The 20183-nt window shown below is 51.1% G+C and overlaps 1 protein-coding gene across 3 annotated transcripts in view; it reads left to right on the forward strand.

Annotated features, from left to right (window-relative positions):
* Positions 1-20183, forward strand: part of LDLRAP1 (low density lipoprotein receptor adaptor protein 1) — a 50865-nt gene that overhangs the window by 12682 nt on the left and 18000 nt on the right. For 2 of the 3 annotated variants that reach the window (XM_074976488.1, XM_074976489.1), the window contains exons 2-4: positions 5539-5681; positions 9965-10077; positions 14964-15078. In XM_074976488.1, coding sequence (XP_074832589.1) covers positions 5539-5681; positions 9965-10077; positions 14964-15078 — 371 coding nt within the window. Of the gene's footprint in view, positions 1-5538; positions 5682-7714; positions 7815-9964; positions 10078-14963; positions 15079-20183 lie in introns of those variants that run through there. The other variant, XM_074976490.1, reaches the window with a different exon arrangement.

The raw sequence follows: 20183 nt of genomic DNA on the forward strand, positions 1-20183 counted from the left end.
TTCTGCAAATTAAATAAACCCAAAATCCCTCAACTGCTCCTCGTAGGTCATGTACTCCAACCCCCTAAGCATTTTGGTTGCCCTCCATCGAACCCGGTCTCTCTCATATGCAGCTGTGTAGGGCACTAGCTTGTTAGGGTGCCATTAAATTTGGGCACCAATGCTGTGGGTAGCACTGGTCCTTGTGTGCCCCTTCCTTCTCCTAGCCCTGGCAGCTCTAACCCCCACCCCTTGCTCCATCTTCCAGCCCCCCACTTGGTCTTGCTCTGCTTTCTGGGTGCAGCTCCAGCCAGGTGTTCTGCTCATGCCACCTGCTCACTTTCCAGCCTCCCTACCTTGCTCCTGTAGCCCTGAATGTAGCCCCCTATGCAATGGCTGCTCCCCCTCTCCAGTGCGGGATGGAGGGTGCAGTGCCCAGGCTGCACTGGATGCCAAAAATCATAAGGTCAGCCCTGTTTGTGGCCACATGAACCTGCCACCCTAAAGCACTGGAGTTTGCCAGGGCCTTGCTCTGTCCTGATTCCTACAGTACAACTGGGGAGGGGTGGCACGAAGGGCTTGCGAAACTTACGCACCTGCGTCCGCTCCGCAGCGTGCAGTTCTTGATGGGCTTTGTGGCAAGCACGAGGCAGCAGGGAAAACAGCTCCGGCAGGCAGTGGGATGTGACCCATGTAGTGTACGTACCCAGAGGGTTGGGATGGCCGCACTTGACTCGTCTCCTGTAGCCGGCAGGGCATTTCTGATCTGCATCTGCACCATCTGGGGGTGTGGCGCATGGGCTTGATGTGATGCCATTGCGAGTGGGCAGTGCAGGATTGGCAATAACGTTTGCCGGAGGGTGGGGGTCGGTCAGGGCAATCTGAATCTTGGAAAGATGTCAGAGGCTGCAACTTTCTTATGAATGAAATTACTCCCTGTGCGTTGTGGGGCGGGGGCGGGTGTGGCCCGTGGGCTGCATGTGGCCTGCATGCTGTTTATAACCCACTGTAGAGTAGTGGTAGGGGCTGGTAGCCCCAGGCCTTTTAAATAGCAAGAGCTGTGCATGGGTGGTGGCCAGGCAGTGGGGTAGCAGAGGGGGCTGAGAGCCGTGACCCTCGAGACCTTTAAACTGCTTTTTATTTAAAGGGCCTCCCTGCCCCTACTGTGCCACCTGGCTACCGTCTGGGGCCCCTGCGGCTATTTAAAAAAGTCCGCTGCCACTTTGGCAGTGGGATATAAATAGCATGCAGGCCACATGCAGCCTGTGGGGCCAGGCCCAAGTGTTAAGCAGGCCAGATTCAGCCCTGGGGCTATATTTTGCCCACCCCTGCCCTAGAGTCATTTGTCTGCTAGTGGGGTAGTCCTGTACCGACCCACTGCCAGGCGGTCATTTGCAGAGGTGGGGAAGGTAACCCTAAAGTTACCCGAGTGAAAGTAAAGCTGCCGGGGGGTGGGGGAGGTACTTAAGTACAAGTCACCAGCGACCTGCTGGAAAACTGCTTGAGTAAAAGGACACCCATGTGTGTCACATCTTGATTGTACTCAAGTATCCAGAAGTGAGAGCTGCTTCGCTTTTACTCAAGTAGCCTTTGGTGTACTTTTTCCACCTCTGATCACTTGCACCTACAGGGAGCGAAACTCGCTGGGAGAGCTTGGAACAGGCTCCAGCTGGTGCTCGAGTGGCCTGTCCGAAGGGCTTATTGCAGCTGCCGCTCCTGGGAAAGGGAGCATGTGGGTACAGGTTCTGGAAGGGTGGATGTGCGGCAGAGGAACACCTGCAAGACCTTTGAGGGATAATAGCTCCTGCTGGTGAGGAGGGGGTGGCTGTGTGCCACCTGGAGACCGGCACCGCGCACTGAGCACCTGCCATCTCCCTCGCTGTGGATGGCTGGTCGCAGACAGTGCCGCGGTAGCCGGGTGGTAGTGGAAGAAGAAGCAGTTGGATCTGGAATGGAACTTCCCTGGAGCAGGGCCATTGGTGTTTCTGAAGCAAGCACCAGACCCTCGGAAGGCCGTGGATTCTCCATCCCTGGAGATATGTAGGAGCAGGTTGGACAGGTACCTGTCATGGATTATCAGATGAAGAGGGGGTGGAACCTCCATCCCTGGAGGTTTTTAAGTCCTGGCTGGGATTCAGTTGGGGTTGGTCCTGGTTTGGGCAGGGGCCTGGACTCTGACCTCCTGAGGTCTGTTCCAACCCTAGGATTCTATGATTCTAGATCTAGATGGTGCCTGGCCCTGCCGTGAGGGCAGGCAACTGGACTTGACGACCTCTCGAGGTCCCTTTCCACTTCGTTGATGCTCTCTCATGCTGCTGCTGCTGCCTCCACCAGTAAAGGAGGCACTCCCTGGATAACTCTGAAGGCCCAGTTTCATGGGTTGAAAGCCTAACGTGAGACGCTGTTTTGCTTTTGTACAATCGCTAACACAACTTCAAGTCCCTTTTCCTGCAGTGGGATCCTTGCGTTAGTCCTCTCCGGTGTATTGTGACTTCCCCTTCTTGCCAGCATGCAAGTGGGGTTAAGTACAGCTGACTCTCTTCTACCCAAGATGGCTCTTGAGTGCCCCCCCCTCCCACACACCCATTGGTGCCTTCTTTCATGCCTTCCATAGAGAGGATTGAAAAACAGCCTCCCGTGCTCCTAGGCGGAACGAGAACTTGTCTCAAGCAGTGTTCCTGGTAAGCTGAGCCCTGGGGTGGCTCCCCCAGAGAGATTCAAATGCCACCCAGATGATTAACAAAGTGCCCACAGCCAGCAGTGTGTGTTTCTACTGGTGGTCCACGCCCGCACGTGTCGGGGCACAAAACAAAATTCCCCCACTGTGGGCAGAAATAAATTTTGTTTTGTGGTCACAAGGCTTTACTTATGATGTAATGTCTGCCATAGGGCTGGCACCAGCCCTTTCCAGGGGGACCGAGCTGGTTAGCCTATGGCATGAAATAGAGCTGCTTATCTGCTACTCTAGTATTGCTGGAAGGGGTATCTTTTTCTTCTGGCAGCAGGGGCCTGCCCTTCTGGAGCGAGAAGCCCTGGGTCCTGTTCCCCGAGGCTGTGGTGAATGCCAGAATGTCCCTAGGATTAATAAGGACACCAGTGAAGTAGATGTCAAGTATCGGAGGGGTAGCCGTGTTAGTCTGGATCTGTAAGAACAACGAAGGGTCCTGAGGCACCTCATAGACTAACAGAAAAGTTTTGAGCGTGAGCTTTCGTGGGCATCTGATGAAGTGAGTCTGTGCTGTAACCCTTCGTTGTTGTTACAGTGAAGTAGATGCGTTTCGTCTCGGTGCGACTGAGCTGCTGACACGTCCGTTAGCATCCAGGTCTCTGTTCTAGTCTTGCTTCCCCTCTTCACAAGGGACCAGGGTGATGAATTGGTGCCTCCATGCCTGGAGAGAGAGACTCGCTCCTCAGGGGGCCCCTGCCTAGCACAGCAAGTAGGAACTGGAGAAGGTTTGTACAGTTAGTTGCCTTGGCTGTGCCTGGGGAGGAAGCCATGGGAGGCCTTTTTTGGGAGCGAACGGAACTTTATCTGTGCAGATCAGCATCAAACAATAGCTTGCGCGCGTCTCTGCTGTTAAGAAATGTGTGCGTGATCGCTATGCTGACACAATTGCTCCCGGCTCTTTCAAAACAGAGGGTTGGATCTGTGGTTAGAAGTCGGGCAGTACAAACGCTGTTTGTTGGTACTTTTGCCCATGAAACCCTTCCATCACCCCGAGTGGGGCTTGCGTTCTCGACAGGAGAGCGCTGCTGCCGGCAGGGAACCATTTATACTGTCCCTTGCTACACCGACGACGCAGCTTTTTGGGCTTCAGCTGGCGGAGTAGCCGCAGCCTTGGCGAGCTAGTGCCGCCCAGTTGCTCCCATCGCTGTACTCTCCCTTCATGCGGTAGCTCATCTGACGCCAGCTGTGTGCCTGGCCTTGGGCTCATACGTGATCCTGACTTGTCCCAACCCCCACTCCTTGCTTCCGGTCCTCTGCCCTGGCAGTGGGAGCAGCAGTAAGCAGAGTTCCGCATCTGCCTGAAGGGATTTGTTTGGACTCAAAGGCTCCCATGGTTTTGGCTTCTAAAAGCTGTGCCGCTCTGGAGACTTATAAGGTAATGTTAGCACTGGTGCCACTTTTGCTAATTCATAATCCATTCGGGAGCTCCTTGAAGGGGATTGGCTGGTCCTCAAGGAGCTTTGCTCAGGAGAGCGCAGAGAAGGTGTGATCCTTTCGGACAGCTGTGGAACAGTACATGCAAGTTCATCTTCTCTGGTGGCTCTGCCTGGCGCGTGCTTCTCCCTGGATCAGAGATCCCCCCCAAGTGTGTGGTGGGTCCCCATGGGTGGGGAGGGAGCGCAGGCCTTCTGTGGCTTCTGCTCCTGACTTGGCACCAGTCCCACCTCCATCTGACCCAAGTCCGTGCTGCTTTCCCTCTTTTCCCCTCACCCCCCACCTCCGATTCATGGCCCTTCTCTCAGCCCCAGCTCCCAGGGCGGGAGGCAAAAGAGGAATAAGACTGTGGAAAAATTTGGAGACTGCTGCACTTGCTCACCAACTGCAGAAAAACTTTGTAAATAAACTTACTCCCAGGAACTTTCTCTCCAGTGTCGGAGGACTTGGCCACAGGGCACTGCTTAAAGGAGCCAAATCGGGCAAAGGTGGTGGGTTTTTTTTTCCTTGCAGAGGACGGGTGTTCATGGCCATGGAGTAAAAAAAAGTTATTCTCATTAACTTCTGAGAAGAGGAGAAAAAGCAGTGGGCTTAAATTGCAGCAAGGGAGCTTTAGGTTGGATACTAGGAAAAACTGCCTAACTCAGGGTGGATTAAACAGTGGAACAAATTGCCTAGGGAGGCTGTGGAATCTCCACCTTTGGAGATTTTTATCACCTGGTTAGACAAACCCCTGTCAGGAATGTCTAGATAATACTTAGCCCCGTCCTGAGTGCAGGGGGCTGGACTAGATGACCTGTAGAAGTCCCTGTGATTCTGCATTGCTGAGCATCCTGCTTCAAACTGTACCCCTAGTTCTGCTGTGAGGTGGTTGCAGCCTGTTTCCTGAATCGCGCAAGGCAAAGCCAGATGAGTTGTGGGGCCGCCTTTTCTCCCTTCCATGGGAGATCAGACTGAGTATTGGTCCATCTGGATCATGCCCCTCATTCCCATGAGGTTCCTTCTCCTGGCCTGAACATCTCCCTTCAAGCAGTGCTTCTCTCTGAAGTCTTCACTGAGAGCAGAATAGCACTGTCCGAACTCTGTGGTGTACAACACGCTATCCATGTGTGGCTAGTTGGCTTGAACAAGGTATTTTCAGAACAATGTGGCTAGTTCATTGTAGCCCGCTTCAAGCGCTTCCTGTAGCTGGCGCACACTCAAATACTACCCAGTCACGATTGTTTCGTGGTGGCTTTCCATGGCCATGTCTGACATCTGAGCAAAGTACACGAAGAGGCAGCTGGCTCATGTGATGGTACATGAAGATGCAGTTGGCAATGTTTGTGTGGTATTTTCATGCTGCCCAAAGCGGGGGTCCTTGTGCATTGAAACTAAAGATCTCTGCTGTTCCTCAGAGCTACCAGAAAACTGGACAGATACGAGAGAGACCCTCCTGGAGGGAATGCTCTTCAACCTGAAGTACATGGGCATGACAATGGTGGAACAGCCCAAAGGAGAAGAACTCTCAGCAGCTGCCGTCAAAAGAATTGTCGCAATGGTGAGTGCCTTGGTCAGAGTTTTAAGTAGCTCTGACTCCTTTATCAAGGAGATCTCTGCAACACCAAACAATGCAAACTCTTGTCTTTCTGTGGTTGAAGCAATAATTCTGGAACACTAACGTCCTGAATGTAAATACTTCCTAAACACACACTCCCTAGGAGAGGATAGAGCACCCAGGAGAGACCTTGGGGTGCAGTTGGAATAAAACCTAGCATCTCTCTAGTGCTTTGTGCAGTCAAGCAGAACTTACTCAGATGGGTCTACCTAGCTCTCTTTGTAGAGGTTGACCCTCTCTTGTCCAGCACTCTCGGAACCTGACTGGTGCCAGATGAGAGAATTTTCTGGACCACAGGAGGTCAATGTTGTCTAGCACATTACCAGCGCTTTCACTGCTTACTAACCTGTTAAACGTTTAGGGGTAAACTACAGGTAAATAACAGCACAAAACACTAAGAGCCAGAACTGGTGGCTGGAAACAAACTTTATGGGACTGCGGGAAACTTGGCCACACCCATGGTAAGTGGTCATTTGGCTAGTTAAAATCATGCTGGATTATGGATGTTGCCAGACGAGAGTTCCAGATTAGAGAGGTTCATCCTGTAGGAAGAAAAGGCCCTAAATGGTGGCTGCTGCATCTGTAGCTATGGTTAACCCTTCATCACAGCCATCACGCACGGGTACAGGAAAGCTTCAGGATTGCTAATAGATACCACAGGGAGAGACTAGAGTTATGTGGGTACCTTTTCTAAGGCACATGTTGCCAAATCTTGAATTCTCAATACAGGCAACTACTTTAAAGGCAGCCCGTGTGCCCTTCATGTCAAACTGTCTCCCTGGAGGTGGGTTATTAGAACATTGGTATGGGAATTCCCTGCCCCTCCCATCCCCCCCACCATGGGGGGGTTGTTGGCTGCAGTGGTATCGGAATGTTTTTTCCCCACTGGAGATACTGAATAGCCATTGAAGAAAACTTTAAGCCACGTATATGATGGAAACCTCTTCAAGGTGCTGCTGTGTCTCTAATTCCAGTGTCCCTGGTTGAATGGGCTTCTCTGAGCTTCACCATCCAATGGTGAATCAGCAGAAGGTACAGTTAGTCCTACTCTTTCCTGGCCTCTGAAAAGGCAGTTAGTATCGGGTGCAGCTGAGTGATGTCTCTCTCTAATTTTGCCAGCGCAGCACAGCTACCAATTGTTAAATATTTAACACTGCAACTTACTCAGGAGTCCATCCTTGTTCACTACTCATGCTGCGTCAGATTAATGCTTCTGTAGACCCTTACGAAATGGAATGAGGCGAAGACTCAGTCATGTGGTTAATCCACGTAAAACTGAATGCGGTGGCTAAATGCTCCAGGCAATGAGCTGCACAGACTGAACTTTAAGCCGGGGTGAGATGTGGGGGAGGGATGATGATGCTTCTGGGAAACCAGACACGAGAACTAATTCCTTCCACTCTGAACTCCAGGGTGGATTGGGATTCCTGGAGCAGCTGAGCCTATTTGGAAAACCTAGGGGCAGAGTCTCCACTAACGTCCTTGCTCTCTGCAAACTTGTGCCAGCTGAGCGTCTGGCCCTAAAGCATATGGGAATGTCTCTAAATGAGTGCCGCAGCTTGCTGCGTACGTAGTAGCCGAGACTGGGAAGGGTGGCCCTTCCTGGCTTTAAGCTTTGGACATCTTCCCCTTCAAGGTGGGCTGGTGCATTCCTCCCCCGGGCTCCCAGCTTCCACTGCTGGGGGAGTCTGTCCCTAGCCCTTTTCCCTTTGCCCACAGCCCTGCCTCTTCCAGCAGCCCAGAGCCAGGCCCCTCGCACTGGGCTCTCCAGTATGTCCTGGCATTCACTTCCACCCTTGGGGTGGGGGCTGCTTGCTTCCCTGTTCTGTGGTTTCTCCCACACTGTCACAGGGCAAAAACAGTGCATGGCTCTTGGAAAAAAATGTTTGCTTACAAAGTGCTGTGACGTTGTCTGTCTCCATGACGCTGACTTTCATCTGTCTCACTTGGGTGCCTACTAACTCTTGGGTGGCTAGTCATGATGTGTCCTGGATCTCTCGTGATCACGACTGTGGTGGGTGGAAGCTCATGGCCTTGTCTAGAGGACTCTGGGGTTGCGCCCAAAGAACCCTCCCTGTAAGTACAACTCTCCTTGAGGCTCTTAACTGAGGGATGGTGCTGGGGAGTGGATCGTGCCGGGTAGCTGAGGGCACTCTGAAATGGTGCCATCTCATGGCCGCCTTGCAAGTAGGGAGATGACCCAACCTCTGCCAAATAGAGCTGAGGTTGTCCATATTGCGTGGCAGGCAATGTTCCCTGTATGCTGAGTGGTTGGGCAGCTGCCTAGGAGAGATTGAGGTGCTGCCCAGCTGATTAGCTGAGCCCCCCCAGCTGGCAGCCTGTGTTCCTATTGGTGGTGCGCATTTGCACATGCCTTGGTGCACACTAAAAAGACTATTTGACCCATAAATGGGGAGGAAAAATAGAGGGAACAGTGGTCGCAGGTGGCAGAACGTCGCGTACTAATTAGCAACCTAATGCTCTTAATCATCTGCTGGCCTTTCTGATCTGAACTGGCTGTATCATGAAGGGCTGTTAAAATGCAAGGAAAACAGGAACTTGTGACTGCTGCTAAATGTCTAAGCAATACCAGGTTGGAGCATCAGGACCACAGAAGTAGTTAGGTGGTTTTGGCAATAGTCCACCGCTCTTATGTGCCCAAACCTGTCGTGTCCAGGCTCCAGCCATTTGTCCTTCTGATACGGAGTAAAGACCTGGGAACTAAAGAGCTCCACAGACTGTGTTGCAATTGCAGGCTTCCTCTGCCTGGGCTCTATTGTGCCCATGCTAGCAGGCGCAACCTGGTTGGCCGGCAAATTAGCAGCTGGCAAGGGACCCAGTTCTGCAATGTCTGGAGTAGAAGCATCATTCCTGTGTTAGCAGGGAGGGGAGGACTGGAGCTTGGGGATGCCTGTACAGGATGGTGTTGAAGCCCGAGCTCCTCGAGTCATGTGATTATTTAATACTCTGCTTATTCTTTCGTACTGGACACGTCTAGCCTTTGCGTTAGCAGAGATGAACTTGAGTTGAGGACTCAGGTGTGCCCTAGAGGCTCAATCCAGAAATCCAATTAAATGTTGTACTTTAAAATCCTACTTGTGGGAAACAAGTGGCAGCCTGTGTAGGGTTTTAGAATGACTGACTGCGATTGGCAGTGTTGACCAGCTGGAGCTGCTCTGGTAGCTAGCCTGCTTCCTTTAAACCTGCCATGCCTTATCCACCCTCCTGAGCCAGTCAACCTGAATGCTGCAGAAGCTGCAAGCAAACCCTGATTCCAGTTGTCCGTAGGACAGTGAGACAGAATGACACCCTGGTGTCTGAGTACAGAGCCTGGTGCATTAGATGGAGGATCAGCTGGGTGGACGGCCACCAGGGACCCAGGAGCAAGGGGTGTGGGGCCTGTTCCTTGTCCAGAACGGGCGGGGCCTTGGGTGGAAGGGGCCAAAGGCAGTCTGCTCTCAGAGCTGCCAGGAGTACAGAGCTGAGGCACCCCCTTTCCCCCATCCTTCCCACTGCATTTTAAAAGGGCCTGGAGCTTCCAGCTGCTGCTACTGCTGGGTCCGTGTGCATTTGCCCCCGCCCTGTCGGCAGGCCTGGGAGGGTATCAAAGCTTTCACTTCCTCTTTTAACAACCTCCGCTCTTCGATGGGCTTGAGCCTGTCTCTTTATCGGGCAACACACCTACTGACTCTTCAGTAACTTGAGGATCAGACTTTCAATAAACTCTCCCTTTATGGGACAACTTAAGGCAGCTTGAACAGATGATAGTGGCTTCCTACAGCTGTGGTGTAATCATAAAATAACACTTAGGGGATCAGTCAAACTCGACTGCATGTCACCCCTCTCTTGCTGGTCCATGTGTAGTCTGAGAGCTGTAGTATTTCCTGGGATATCAGACTGAAAACCAAACCACTGCAGAACTTGTCAGACTCTGCAGGAGCCCAGTTGCTCGTTGCCAAGTGTACCTGTCTGCTGGCCTTGTAGCCCTCAGACGCTGTAATCAGCACAGCAAAGCCCCGTGGCCTACAGCAGGTGTAGACACGGTATTAAAGTGTAAGGTACAATTTTAATAAGGGCCTTATTGTACTTAGTACTAAATTCAATCTGATAGGAACAAGTGCCATTAATTTGGTCTATTAAACAGCACACGTCTAGAGTAATCTGCCTCCATGATAGAGCTTTGGATGCTAAAGGCCCATAAATCTATTTCCTTTTCCTTCCCAAAGGCTAAAGCACGTGGAAAGAAATTGCAGAAAGTTACACTGATGGTATCTCCCAGAGGGATCATCCTAAATGACAGCGGAACGAATGAGTTGATAGAAAACGTTTCAATATACAGGTAAGTTGGTGGACATGGTTCAGCTTGTAAAACTATGGAGACTGTTCCTGTCCAAACCGATGGAATATTAGCCCTGGCTTCACAGCGCAGGGTTCGGTGGGAGGGTAGGGAGCGTGAGTATCTGGCTCCCGTCCTTACCTCTGCTGGAGGCCGGCAATGTCTTTATGAATCTGAAAGCCCAGGTTGAAAGAGGCAGCTGTGCGGGAAGAGGAGAATGAGGGAACGCTACCAGGAAAATCCAGAGGCGGAAAGATCTGTGTAATTAACATAGGTAAGAAAGGGGCAAGGTGTATCAAGACTCTGCAAAGTCCAAAGCATACAGTTCGTGCAGGTTGATGATCCCAGCTCTAAGCTAGTGTTGTGGAATCAGGTATAACCCCTTAGCAGGGGACCAAGTGAATCGGAGAGGGTTAAGAGGCTGGAGAGGGAGACTGGACATTTAAGATGTCCTCTTGTTCTGTCCTGTACTCGGTGGTGGCTTCTGTGTCCTGCTGAGAGGCTGCGCGGTGCTTAAGGAGCTCTGACAAACAGCAGTGGCCAAATGCAGTTAGCATGCGACTTCGGCTCAGTGGCCTGTGCAGAAAAGGGGAGCTGCCATTTAGATAAGGGGATGGGGTTGTTGACCTTCTTGACCCCATCTCGGTTTCTTCTCCAGACTCACTAAAGCTTTGCAGGGTCAAACAGAGTCTTTCTCATGCAGTTTGAGACCTAGTCCCAGGAAAAAGTCTTTGCCCCCTCATGGTATTGACTGTGTAGCGCCCAGAGATCACTGTTCCCTGTAAACTGAACACTTGGGCAGCCATCCAGAAGAGATTCATGTGCCACCCACATGATTACCAGGACACCCACATGTTTCTGTGGTGAGACACATCCGCATATGCCTAGGTGCAAGTAACACATGCTGCGGAAGATTCCAGTCGGGATTGGAGCCTTATTGTGATAGGCACAGAAAGCACATGCATTCCCCTGCCCTGGTGGGCTTTCAGCCTTCCAAACGGGCCAGCCACTGAATGGAGCCTGGAGGCTGCAAGCTCCTCTTTACCCTAGAGATGCTAGCAAGGGCTGAAACGCATTGGGGTGAGCAGGCTGCTGTGGGATGTCTAGAGATCTTAGCATCTTTCTGTATCGGCTCTGCTCCTCCTAGGAGCCCTAACTCGCTTTATAGCAGGCAAAAGGCTGACTCAACGTACAGAGCTTAACAGACCTCGGACTGCTGACTTCGGGTATCTAAAGTGGTTCTGAAGTTAGGTTCAGCTACGGCATAGGGTACGTGCAGGTACTGCTGATATGTCAGGATGTTTCCTAGGCATTAATCCGGTTGCAAGATTAAATTTAAACCTTTTAAAGTCCCATCTTGGGAGGCTGGTGCGCGTTGCCAGTTGACTCTTCCTACTTCGGGGGGGGCCAACTCACTTTCTCCTTTCCCTCTCCTACCATGGGTTAGATTCAGGGCATGAACCAATCTGTCATGCTGTAGGCCAGGAGGAGGCATTAAGTCAGGGATGTCATACAGCCTGTTATGCCAGGGATCGGACTAGATCACAATCTAATATAAGGGGGAGGGTTGGCAGATTATCCATAACTGCCTACTCTGGGGTTCCTACACCTTCCTCTGAACAGCTGCTGGTGGCCGCTGTCAGACTGGATACTAGAATACTGGATGTTAGGTGTGGCTCAGTGTGGCGACAACTGTTTCATGCCTTCTTCCATCGTTGCCTCTCGGGGGTGGCGAGGGGGTGGCAGGGGTGTGTGTGTGTGTGTGTGTGTGTGTGTGTGCAGAATAGTGGCCATTATTCCAAAATAACTCTGCAAGCATCTACACAGCAAAAACCGCTATTTTGAAATAATTTCTAAATAGCGAACGGCTTACTTTGATGTCTGTAAACCTCATTCTACAAGGAATTGCGCCTTTTCAGAATAGGGGCTGTGTAGACAGTGAATAGAGGCTATTCCGGAATAGCTTATTTCAAAATAAAGTTACTGTGTAGGCGTAGCCTTGCTTCCAGAGGCTCTAATCCAAGCTAGGCTCTATTGTGTGTGGACACACTACTTCGGAATAAGTGTTGCTTATTCCAGGGTTTCTCTGTAGTGTGAACGCATTATTCTGGAATAGTTTATTTAGGCATAACTCTGGAATAAGCTATTCCAGACTAACTGTAGTGTGGACGTGCCCACGGAGTGTTGTTGGACTTTTCTGCCCCCGTACTGAAAGCCAGGGTTAGTGGCATTTTGCATTGTCTAGTGGTTCTTAGGAGGACTTTGGATCACTGAGGATCTGGACAAAACCATTGACTGTGCTTGGGCTTTGTGAATCATGAGTGGAGTTCCTTCTGTAATCTCCTTTCCTTTTCTCTCCTCTCTCCTCCCCCCCCCCCCCCCCCGCCCAAAGAAGCTAACAGCTGCAGACCATGCACCCAGTTCTTCTTTGTTAATCATTCCTGATTTATTCTGGTCTATGGAAATCATTACAGCTATGCTGCAGGGAGAGGCAAAGGGCAGGGATATGAGCGAGTGAAGATCTGAGGTCTGAATAGTTAGCGGTAGCTTTAAATTCAGCTTGGCCGGTGAAGCTGTCCCTTCCAATCCATGTTCATACAAAGGTATGCTCTGAGTTGACTCAGGGAAGTCTGTGTGTCTTAAGTAGGCTGACAGCATTTGGGCTAAAGGAAGGTCTGTAATACAATGACACTTTGGATGACAGAGTAATTTCCTTTTTTCCTAAAGGCCGTGGGGGATTTTGGGCAAGTAAACATGCTGTTCTCTTGCAAGCTTTCTTTTATTGCCCAAAGTAACTTCTCCCGCCATGTACTGGGTCATGCCTAAACCTACAGACTTAAGATCTCCAGCACACCCCTTCTCAAACCTGTAACTTTTCTTATTTAGGCAAGCTCAAATTCACTGGCAGAAACTGTAATCTCTGCAGGAGTCAGTTGCCTCGCTGCAGCTTATAACTCGGCCCCAAGTGGTTTTCAGACTCACCCCTTTGCATGCAGCGAGTTGCCTGCCAGTTACAAACCCAATTAACTTCAGAGGTTGGTGTGGCCAGCCCAGCCTGTGAAAACTGATGATTGTACGTGGAGGTGAGCAGTGGAGGTTGCTGTTAAGCGGGGGATGATGCGCACACACCCACAAGCTTCCCTCCTTCCAGTATTTTGGAGGAGGAACCTCGGTACTTGGGCAGCAAATGTTGGAGGAAAAGAAAATTGAAGTGTCTCCTCCAAAGCATGATGCTGCTTGGTAAGGCACATGTTGCTTTGAAGGAGCAAAAGAAACCTGACCCACAAAAAGAAGTGATATAACACAGATTGAAATAGTACAGGTTGAACCTCTCTAATCCAGAATTCTCTCATTCTGCAACATCTGTAATCCAGCAGGATTTTAGTTTTCCAGATGACCACTTATCATGGATGTGGCCAAGTTTCCCGCAGTCCCATAAACTTTTACAGCCACCCAGTGTTCTCTTCTGTTGTTTAGCTGTGATGTACCCGTAGGTGTCTTGTAAGAGACCAGTAAGAAATGGAAATCTTTGTAATTCTGCTAGATGATATTGGCCTCCCATGGTCTGGCAAATTCTCTAGTCTGGCACCGCTTAGGTCCCGAGGGTGCCGGGTTAGAGAGGTTCAACCCGTATAAGTAAACCTCAAGTGTGGCTTTTTAAGTCTGTCTGGGACATGGGATGCCCTTGTCTCGTTCTAGCGGATGGTCATGGAAGCAAAGATGAATGCAGAATCTGGTGTGTGAAGATTCTAACCCTGCTGTATTTCCCCCAACTTCCAATGCTCTTTCCTTAGAACCTATCTTGTAGGGAGGTCACCTCCCCAATAGCTTGCTAGTTTAGTTGCTGCCGGTTGTGTGTGCATTGCAGTTGACTCCTCTTCCACGTCTAGCCGGGACCACTGGCATAAGATGGGAGTAGCTGACCCCTGTGTGAATTTTAGAGCAGGGGGCAAGGGGTAGGCAGTGTGGGGGTAGCAAGGAAATGCTCAGAATTCTGCCCACAAAGGTGCATTTATAGCTTGCTCACCTGGCCAATGCCTGTTCATAAGGCACCCTTCTGGCTGCTTGAAATATGCCAAACCACTGCCTTCCTGCCTCCAGGGAGAGCAGCCCATCAGCCTGGATGTGTCTCAAACCTCCGGCTGCGTGCATCTCCTGCTGAGTTCAAGGATGGCTGGAGTTGATTGCCTGGCGTTTGAGGCTCATCCTTTCAGACAGACTTCCCTGGTCTTCCTACATCAGCCTCTCTCTGACCGAAGTGCACACAGCAGAGCATCCAGAGTAATTTGTGATGCTGAAACAACTTGGGCTGTCTCGTTGCTGGAAGAGAATCTCCATCAGATTCTCCCGACAGCCAAGTGTCTCTTATCCAGCTCAACAACTAGTGAGACACAAAACCCAGGCAAAGAGCTCTCTTCCCTCTGGCAAAGGGAAAGGCTCCTGAAATGCATCATTCAGTGTGTGACTCTGTTGCCTTCACAGTTAGTGGTTCTGACACCTAAAACAAGGCCTTTATTTGAGCCCAGAATCTTGAACTTGGGGCTTGTGTAGACTTGCCAGGAGATGGACTTGTTCAAGGTCGATCTTCCAGAGTTCGATTTCAGGAGGGGTAAGGGAGGTGGTCGAAGGGGTAAACTCACCTGTTGATCTCCCTCGGTGAGGATGGCCAGGTAAGTCGATTCTAGCTACACAATTTCCTTAGCTAGAATTGTGTCTCTGCAGTTGATTTAGCTGCCTGACTTACCCAAGCCTTGGTGGTGGTCGTGTTCCTTCTGTGTCTCCCTTGCTGAATCTGACATCCATATGCTAGTTTGGGGCACGTGAGCCGTTTTCCTCCCCACCCTGCTATAACCCAGGTGCCTAACTCTCTCCCTCACTCTGACTTTCAGGATATCTTACTGCACCGCGGACAAGATCCACGATAAAGTGTTTGCCTACATTGCTCAGAGCCAGCACAACGAGAACCTGGAGTGCCATGCCTTCCTTTGTCCCAAACGGAAAATGGTCAGTAGAAAACAGGGTATTGTTCCTGTTTGTGGAATGGGGATCAGGGTTCTGTGCCTCATGAGCTCCCCAACTTTGCTTACTGATCCACGGGTCTGAGCCAGCAAACTCCCCTGCCTGTGGGTATTGGTATTTCCCTGTCTGTGGAGGGATAAGGCAGTGGTTTGAGGATTGGCCGAGCACTCAGCTTGCAGGGAACGCTGCCTGGGGCCGTTCGTAGCACTGCATCCATAAGTGCACGATACAGCTTGCGCCTGTTAGAGGCTTGGTTGGAAGAGACCTTGTGAGCCGAGCCATTCTGTCCACCGTGGCTGCCCCAACCGTCCTGGATTATGGGGCCTGGCCCACAGTGGCAGCAGGGTTTGCCTGCCCACATCCTCACCATGGGGGCAGTGGGAGCCAGAGTGGCCCAGCAGCCTGTTCCATGCCACCCTCCTGTTCCACTGGGGGCGGCTTCTCAATCATAGCAGGAGGTCGTGAGCTCTGGCCTTGCTGCACTCTGCTTCCTGCTGCCGCGGAGAAGCGAGGTGCAGTGGGCTGGGGTGGAGCAGGCTGGTAGGCCGTGCCAGCTTCCGCTGCTCATGTGGTTGGGGGAGAGGGTGAACCTGCTGTCACCGTACCAGGCCCCCAGAATCCTCCAGGCTGCATTGCTTGGGGGAGGGATGAGGGGGCCCAGCAAGGGGATGGGCAGGGCCGGCAGTGGGGATGTTACTCTGGGCCCCACATCTCCCTCAGGATAGGTTTGCTCAGGAGGTCACTGAGTCAACCCCCTGCTCGAAGCAGGACCAAACCCACATCAGTCATCCCAGCCAGGGCTTTGTTAAGCTGGGCCTTAAAAATGCCTTGTGCTGCCTGGCTGTTGTCCACCTTAATATGTTTTTCTCCATTGTGGAAGAAGCCACCGCCCTGGCTGTAATGGCAGCACCCCCCACTGCCTGATCATGGCTGGATTTGACTTCAAGAGGGCGAGAACCCACAATGTTCCCTGTTTCTTACAGGTGTGTCAGGGTCTTCACTCATCTAACCACTAGGCCGCGTGCCCCAAAGAGGTGACGACGACCTGCTTTCAGAAGGGAGAGTCATATCTTTTAAAGAGGCAGTGTGCAGTTAGGCCTGGAACCTTTCTTGAGACCCTTTATTCTGTAAATGCTTCTGTGTGCGCTTAGAGCAGGGCACGCCTTCAGCCTGCCAGAAGTCCCTGGGACTTGGTCACTGTGCTGAAAGAGGAGCCAAGCTGAAGCCTCTAATGGGCTGGAATGGTTCTGTAGTGGGGGTGCTGAGAGCTGGTTAACCAAGTCGGCATACAAAGAAAACCTCTTCAAACCTTCAGCCCTTTCCAACCCCGACCCCATTCAGCCTGGGTGGGAAGAGGGGGCATTTATCTTAAGCATTCGCTAAACTGTCTCTAGTCCCTGCCTGCCTGCCAGAATCCTGCAGACGCTCCCTCGCTTCCTGAAATGCCCGACTGCGTGGCTTCAGCATCCTCACTCTCTCCCCACGGCTGCCATAAGGCTGGAGTGGACGTGTTCGGTGTTGGTGCTGTTGCAGCCCGAGTGCCGGCTTCTTCCAGGAGTGGGACAGAATTTTAAAAAGGAGAGGGACCAGGCGGCACAATAGGGGGTGAGGCTGGCGTGGGGGGCGGGCGGGAGCGGGGATAGGGACAGTCCCTGCTCGTGTTCCACCTCAATCCTTCCTCTGCATTGTGGCTCACTTTTACAAGCTCTCTCACACCCCACACTCATGACGCGTTTCTTAACAATACGCTTGACGGCAGATTTCACACTGATGCGCAGCGTGAAACACGAGGCCGTCACACCTCCTAAAGAGACTCACCGGGGCTGGGAAATAGGCCCCCCCCTCCCCCCGCTTTCTTTGTTTGAGCCAGGGTGGGATTGTGTGAATCGGTGCACCGTGTAAGGGGAGAACTCTCTGCTGAGCTCGTCCGGCATGGGCAAAAGCCCAGCACTTCCGAGTTGGTGAGGGAGAGAAGTGGGTCACTGGGCACAAGCTGTGCGTGGGTGTAGAGTGATTAGATCTCCTTCGCTCTCAAAATGGGCAGGCGCAGAGGCTCATGTGCCAGAGACACCCTGCTGTGGAGAGCTGGATGAGTCAAGAGGGGGCTGCACTTTAAAAGTTGCTGTGGGGTAGAGGGATACGGCAGCTGCCTGCTCGGGTAGGATGGCAGGGCCAGAGCTCTGCATGCCCTCCTATAGACACACAGCTGGGGGAGCTTTCTGTGGAGGAACCCGGGCAATGGTGCCGTGCAGGGTCTGGACACTTATAGAGCTGGGATGCTCTTACACAGTGCCTGGAGCTCAGCTTCCTGGAGGAGACACCCCACCCCCTAATTCCTCTGGCCCTGAATCTGATCTCTGCAAGGAGCTGTGGATTGAAACAACACACTTGCCTGTCTCACATCCTAATTTCTGCAACCCCCATTGGGAACAGCGGGAGGAGAAACTGAGGCAGCTGCCACAGCTGTTGTCACCTCACAGGGAGCGGAAAATAGATTGCTCCATCCCACCTCTGCCCCCTTTATCAAGCCCTTTTTGGTCAGGCTGGGGGAGAGAAAAAGACAAGCTTTGCTGCCAGCAATGCATGGCCCAAACTGCAGATCCCAACACCCCCCTGCTGCCCTGGGCATGAACAGCAATGTTAATATTCCATCCCTTCCCCCCCACTTCGCCGGGAGAACCCGGAGAATAATGAAAGCCACTTGTTCGCTCCTGGCTGCAAAGCCTGGCCCCATCTTTGCACTGCCGAGATAAGACTCCTGCCACAAATTAAAATTTAAATCTCTCTCGTGCTCAAAGAGCTATTGCTTTGATACATCAGCTCCGTGCGTCTTCCGCCAAATAAGTTCTCCAAGGCCTTTTGTTGTAGAAAGTAGATCTTAGTCCGCATGCAAAATGTGAGAACGCCATGCTGATAAGTACATGGATACTGTCCTACCAGAGCATGGCATTTAAGACTCCAAAGCAGGACTCGGTCTCTGAATGTATGTATAGCTACCAGTCTCTGGCATATAATTAGTCCATATTTTTAGTTCATGGGCAATTCTCGACGGTAGCTGGCTCTATTAAACTTGATTCAGATGTGACAGCTTAAATTGTAAACAGCTGTGGGGAGTTTCATACTTAATTACCATATTTAAGGGGTTTTTTTTGCCATAAAGTATTCACACTTCCATCAAAGATGTAAATAGCTCAGACATTCAAATGAGATCTTCTGCTTTGTGAGGTTTAATTGGCAGAGATGGGTTTTGTGTGCCTTTTTTCCCTTTTAAAAAAGCCCATGACTCTTGGAACTTATTTGTCAATTAAACTTTTTTTTTTTTTCCTCCACAGAATCATAGGGCTGGAAGGGACCTCAGGAGGTCATCTAGCCCAGCCCCCTGCTTCAGGCAGGATCAACCCCTACTAAGTCATCCCAGCCAGGACTTAAAAACCTCAAGGGATGGAGAATCCACCACCTCTCTAGGCAACACATTCTAGTGCTTCACCACCCTCCTGGTGAAGTAGTTTTTCCTAATATCTAACCTACACCTCTCCCTCTTCAACTTCTGAGGATTACTCCTTGTTCTGCCATCTGTCACCACTGAGAACAGTTTTTCACCCTCCTCTTTAGAGCTCCCCTTCAGGAAGTTGAAGGCTGCTATTAAATCACCTCTAAGTCTTCTCTTCTGTAAACTAAATGAGCCCAAATCCCTCAGCCTCTCCTTATAGGTCTTGTGCTCCAGACCCTTAATCATTGTTGTTGCCCTTCACTGAACATGCTCCAGCAAATCCACATCCTTTTTATACTGGGGGGGCCAAAACTGGACACACTATTCCAGATGTGGCCTCACCAGTGCCAAATAAAGAGGAATAACTTCTTCTCTAGATCTGCTCGAAATGCTCCTCCTAATGCACCCTAGTATACCGTTAGCCTTCTTGGCTACAAGGGCACACTGTTTACTCACATCCAGCCTTTCATCCACCATAACCCCTAGGTCCCTTTCCATCATACTGCTGCTGAGCCAGTCGGTCCCCAGCCTGTAACAATGTTTGGGATTCTTCCGCCCCAGGTGCAGGACTCTACACTTCTCCTTATTGAACTGCATCAGATTTCTTTTAGCCCAGTCCTCCAATTTATCCAGGTCCCTCTGGATTCTCTCTATCCTCCAACGTATCTACCTCTCCCCCTAGTTTTGTGTCATCCGCAACTTCCTCTTAACTTCCTTTTGCTTTCCCCAAAGCACAGAGATGGGGGTGGGGGAAATTTTGGTTTTATTTTGCATAGAACTGTAAAAACCTACTTATAAACCACCAGCTTCAGTTTTGTGACCAGTGTTCCCTGGAGGCTGAGCACTTGGCAGCCACCCAGGAGAGTGTCAGGTGCTGCCCAGCTGATTAGCCAAGCACCCACAGTTCCAGCAGTGTGTGTCTTGTGGTGGTGCACATCTGGCCATACCTTGGTGCACGTAAAATTTATTCTGCATTTGGATGGAAAAAAATGAGCAGGAACATTGCATGTGATGTGTTTCTATATATAGAATCTTCATTGAACTTTTCCTTTAATGACCCTGGGATCTCAAGTGTCTACCTTGCCATGCTGGTATGCCTTGCTATTTGGCTCCAAGGGCTCCTGTGAGCAGGGTTTTTGTCTGGCTTAATTTGCTGAGAAGCGTATAGTTGAACTGGTATGGATGCAGCCACAGTGGTGTAGCTTATATCTGTAAACCTGGGGAGAAATAAGGTATGCCGAGACTCTTGCACTGTAAAAGTGGAGCCACCCAATGACCTTTACTCAACGGGTTGTTACAGTGGTGTAAAAAATGCGTGGGCTAGAGGGCCAAACTTGCTGCTCGTGCAAGTGGGTGTAACACATCTCCTCCAGATAGGAGAGGCTCCCATTGACTTCACAGGGTGCTCTGTGTCCTCACCTGTCCTTTGTAACTGAGAGCTGAAACTGTGAATGTGAAGAAGGTGCCAGTTCTCATTCCTCCACTACAGTGTTCCTTGTAAGCTGAGTGCTTGGTTGGCTATTCAGGGGCTTTCTCACTGATGAGCAGAGCGCCCACCTCAGGCAATGTGTGTTTCTATTGGTGGTGCACATTGCACAGG

This window comes from Carettochelys insculpta, chromosome 24 (assembly GCF_033958435.1).
Source record: "Carettochelys insculpta isolate YL-2023 chromosome 24, ASM3395843v1, whole genome shotgun sequence".
In the NCBI taxonomy this organism is placed as follows: Eukaryota; Metazoa; Chordata; order Testudines; family Carettochelyidae; genus Carettochelys; species Carettochelys insculpta.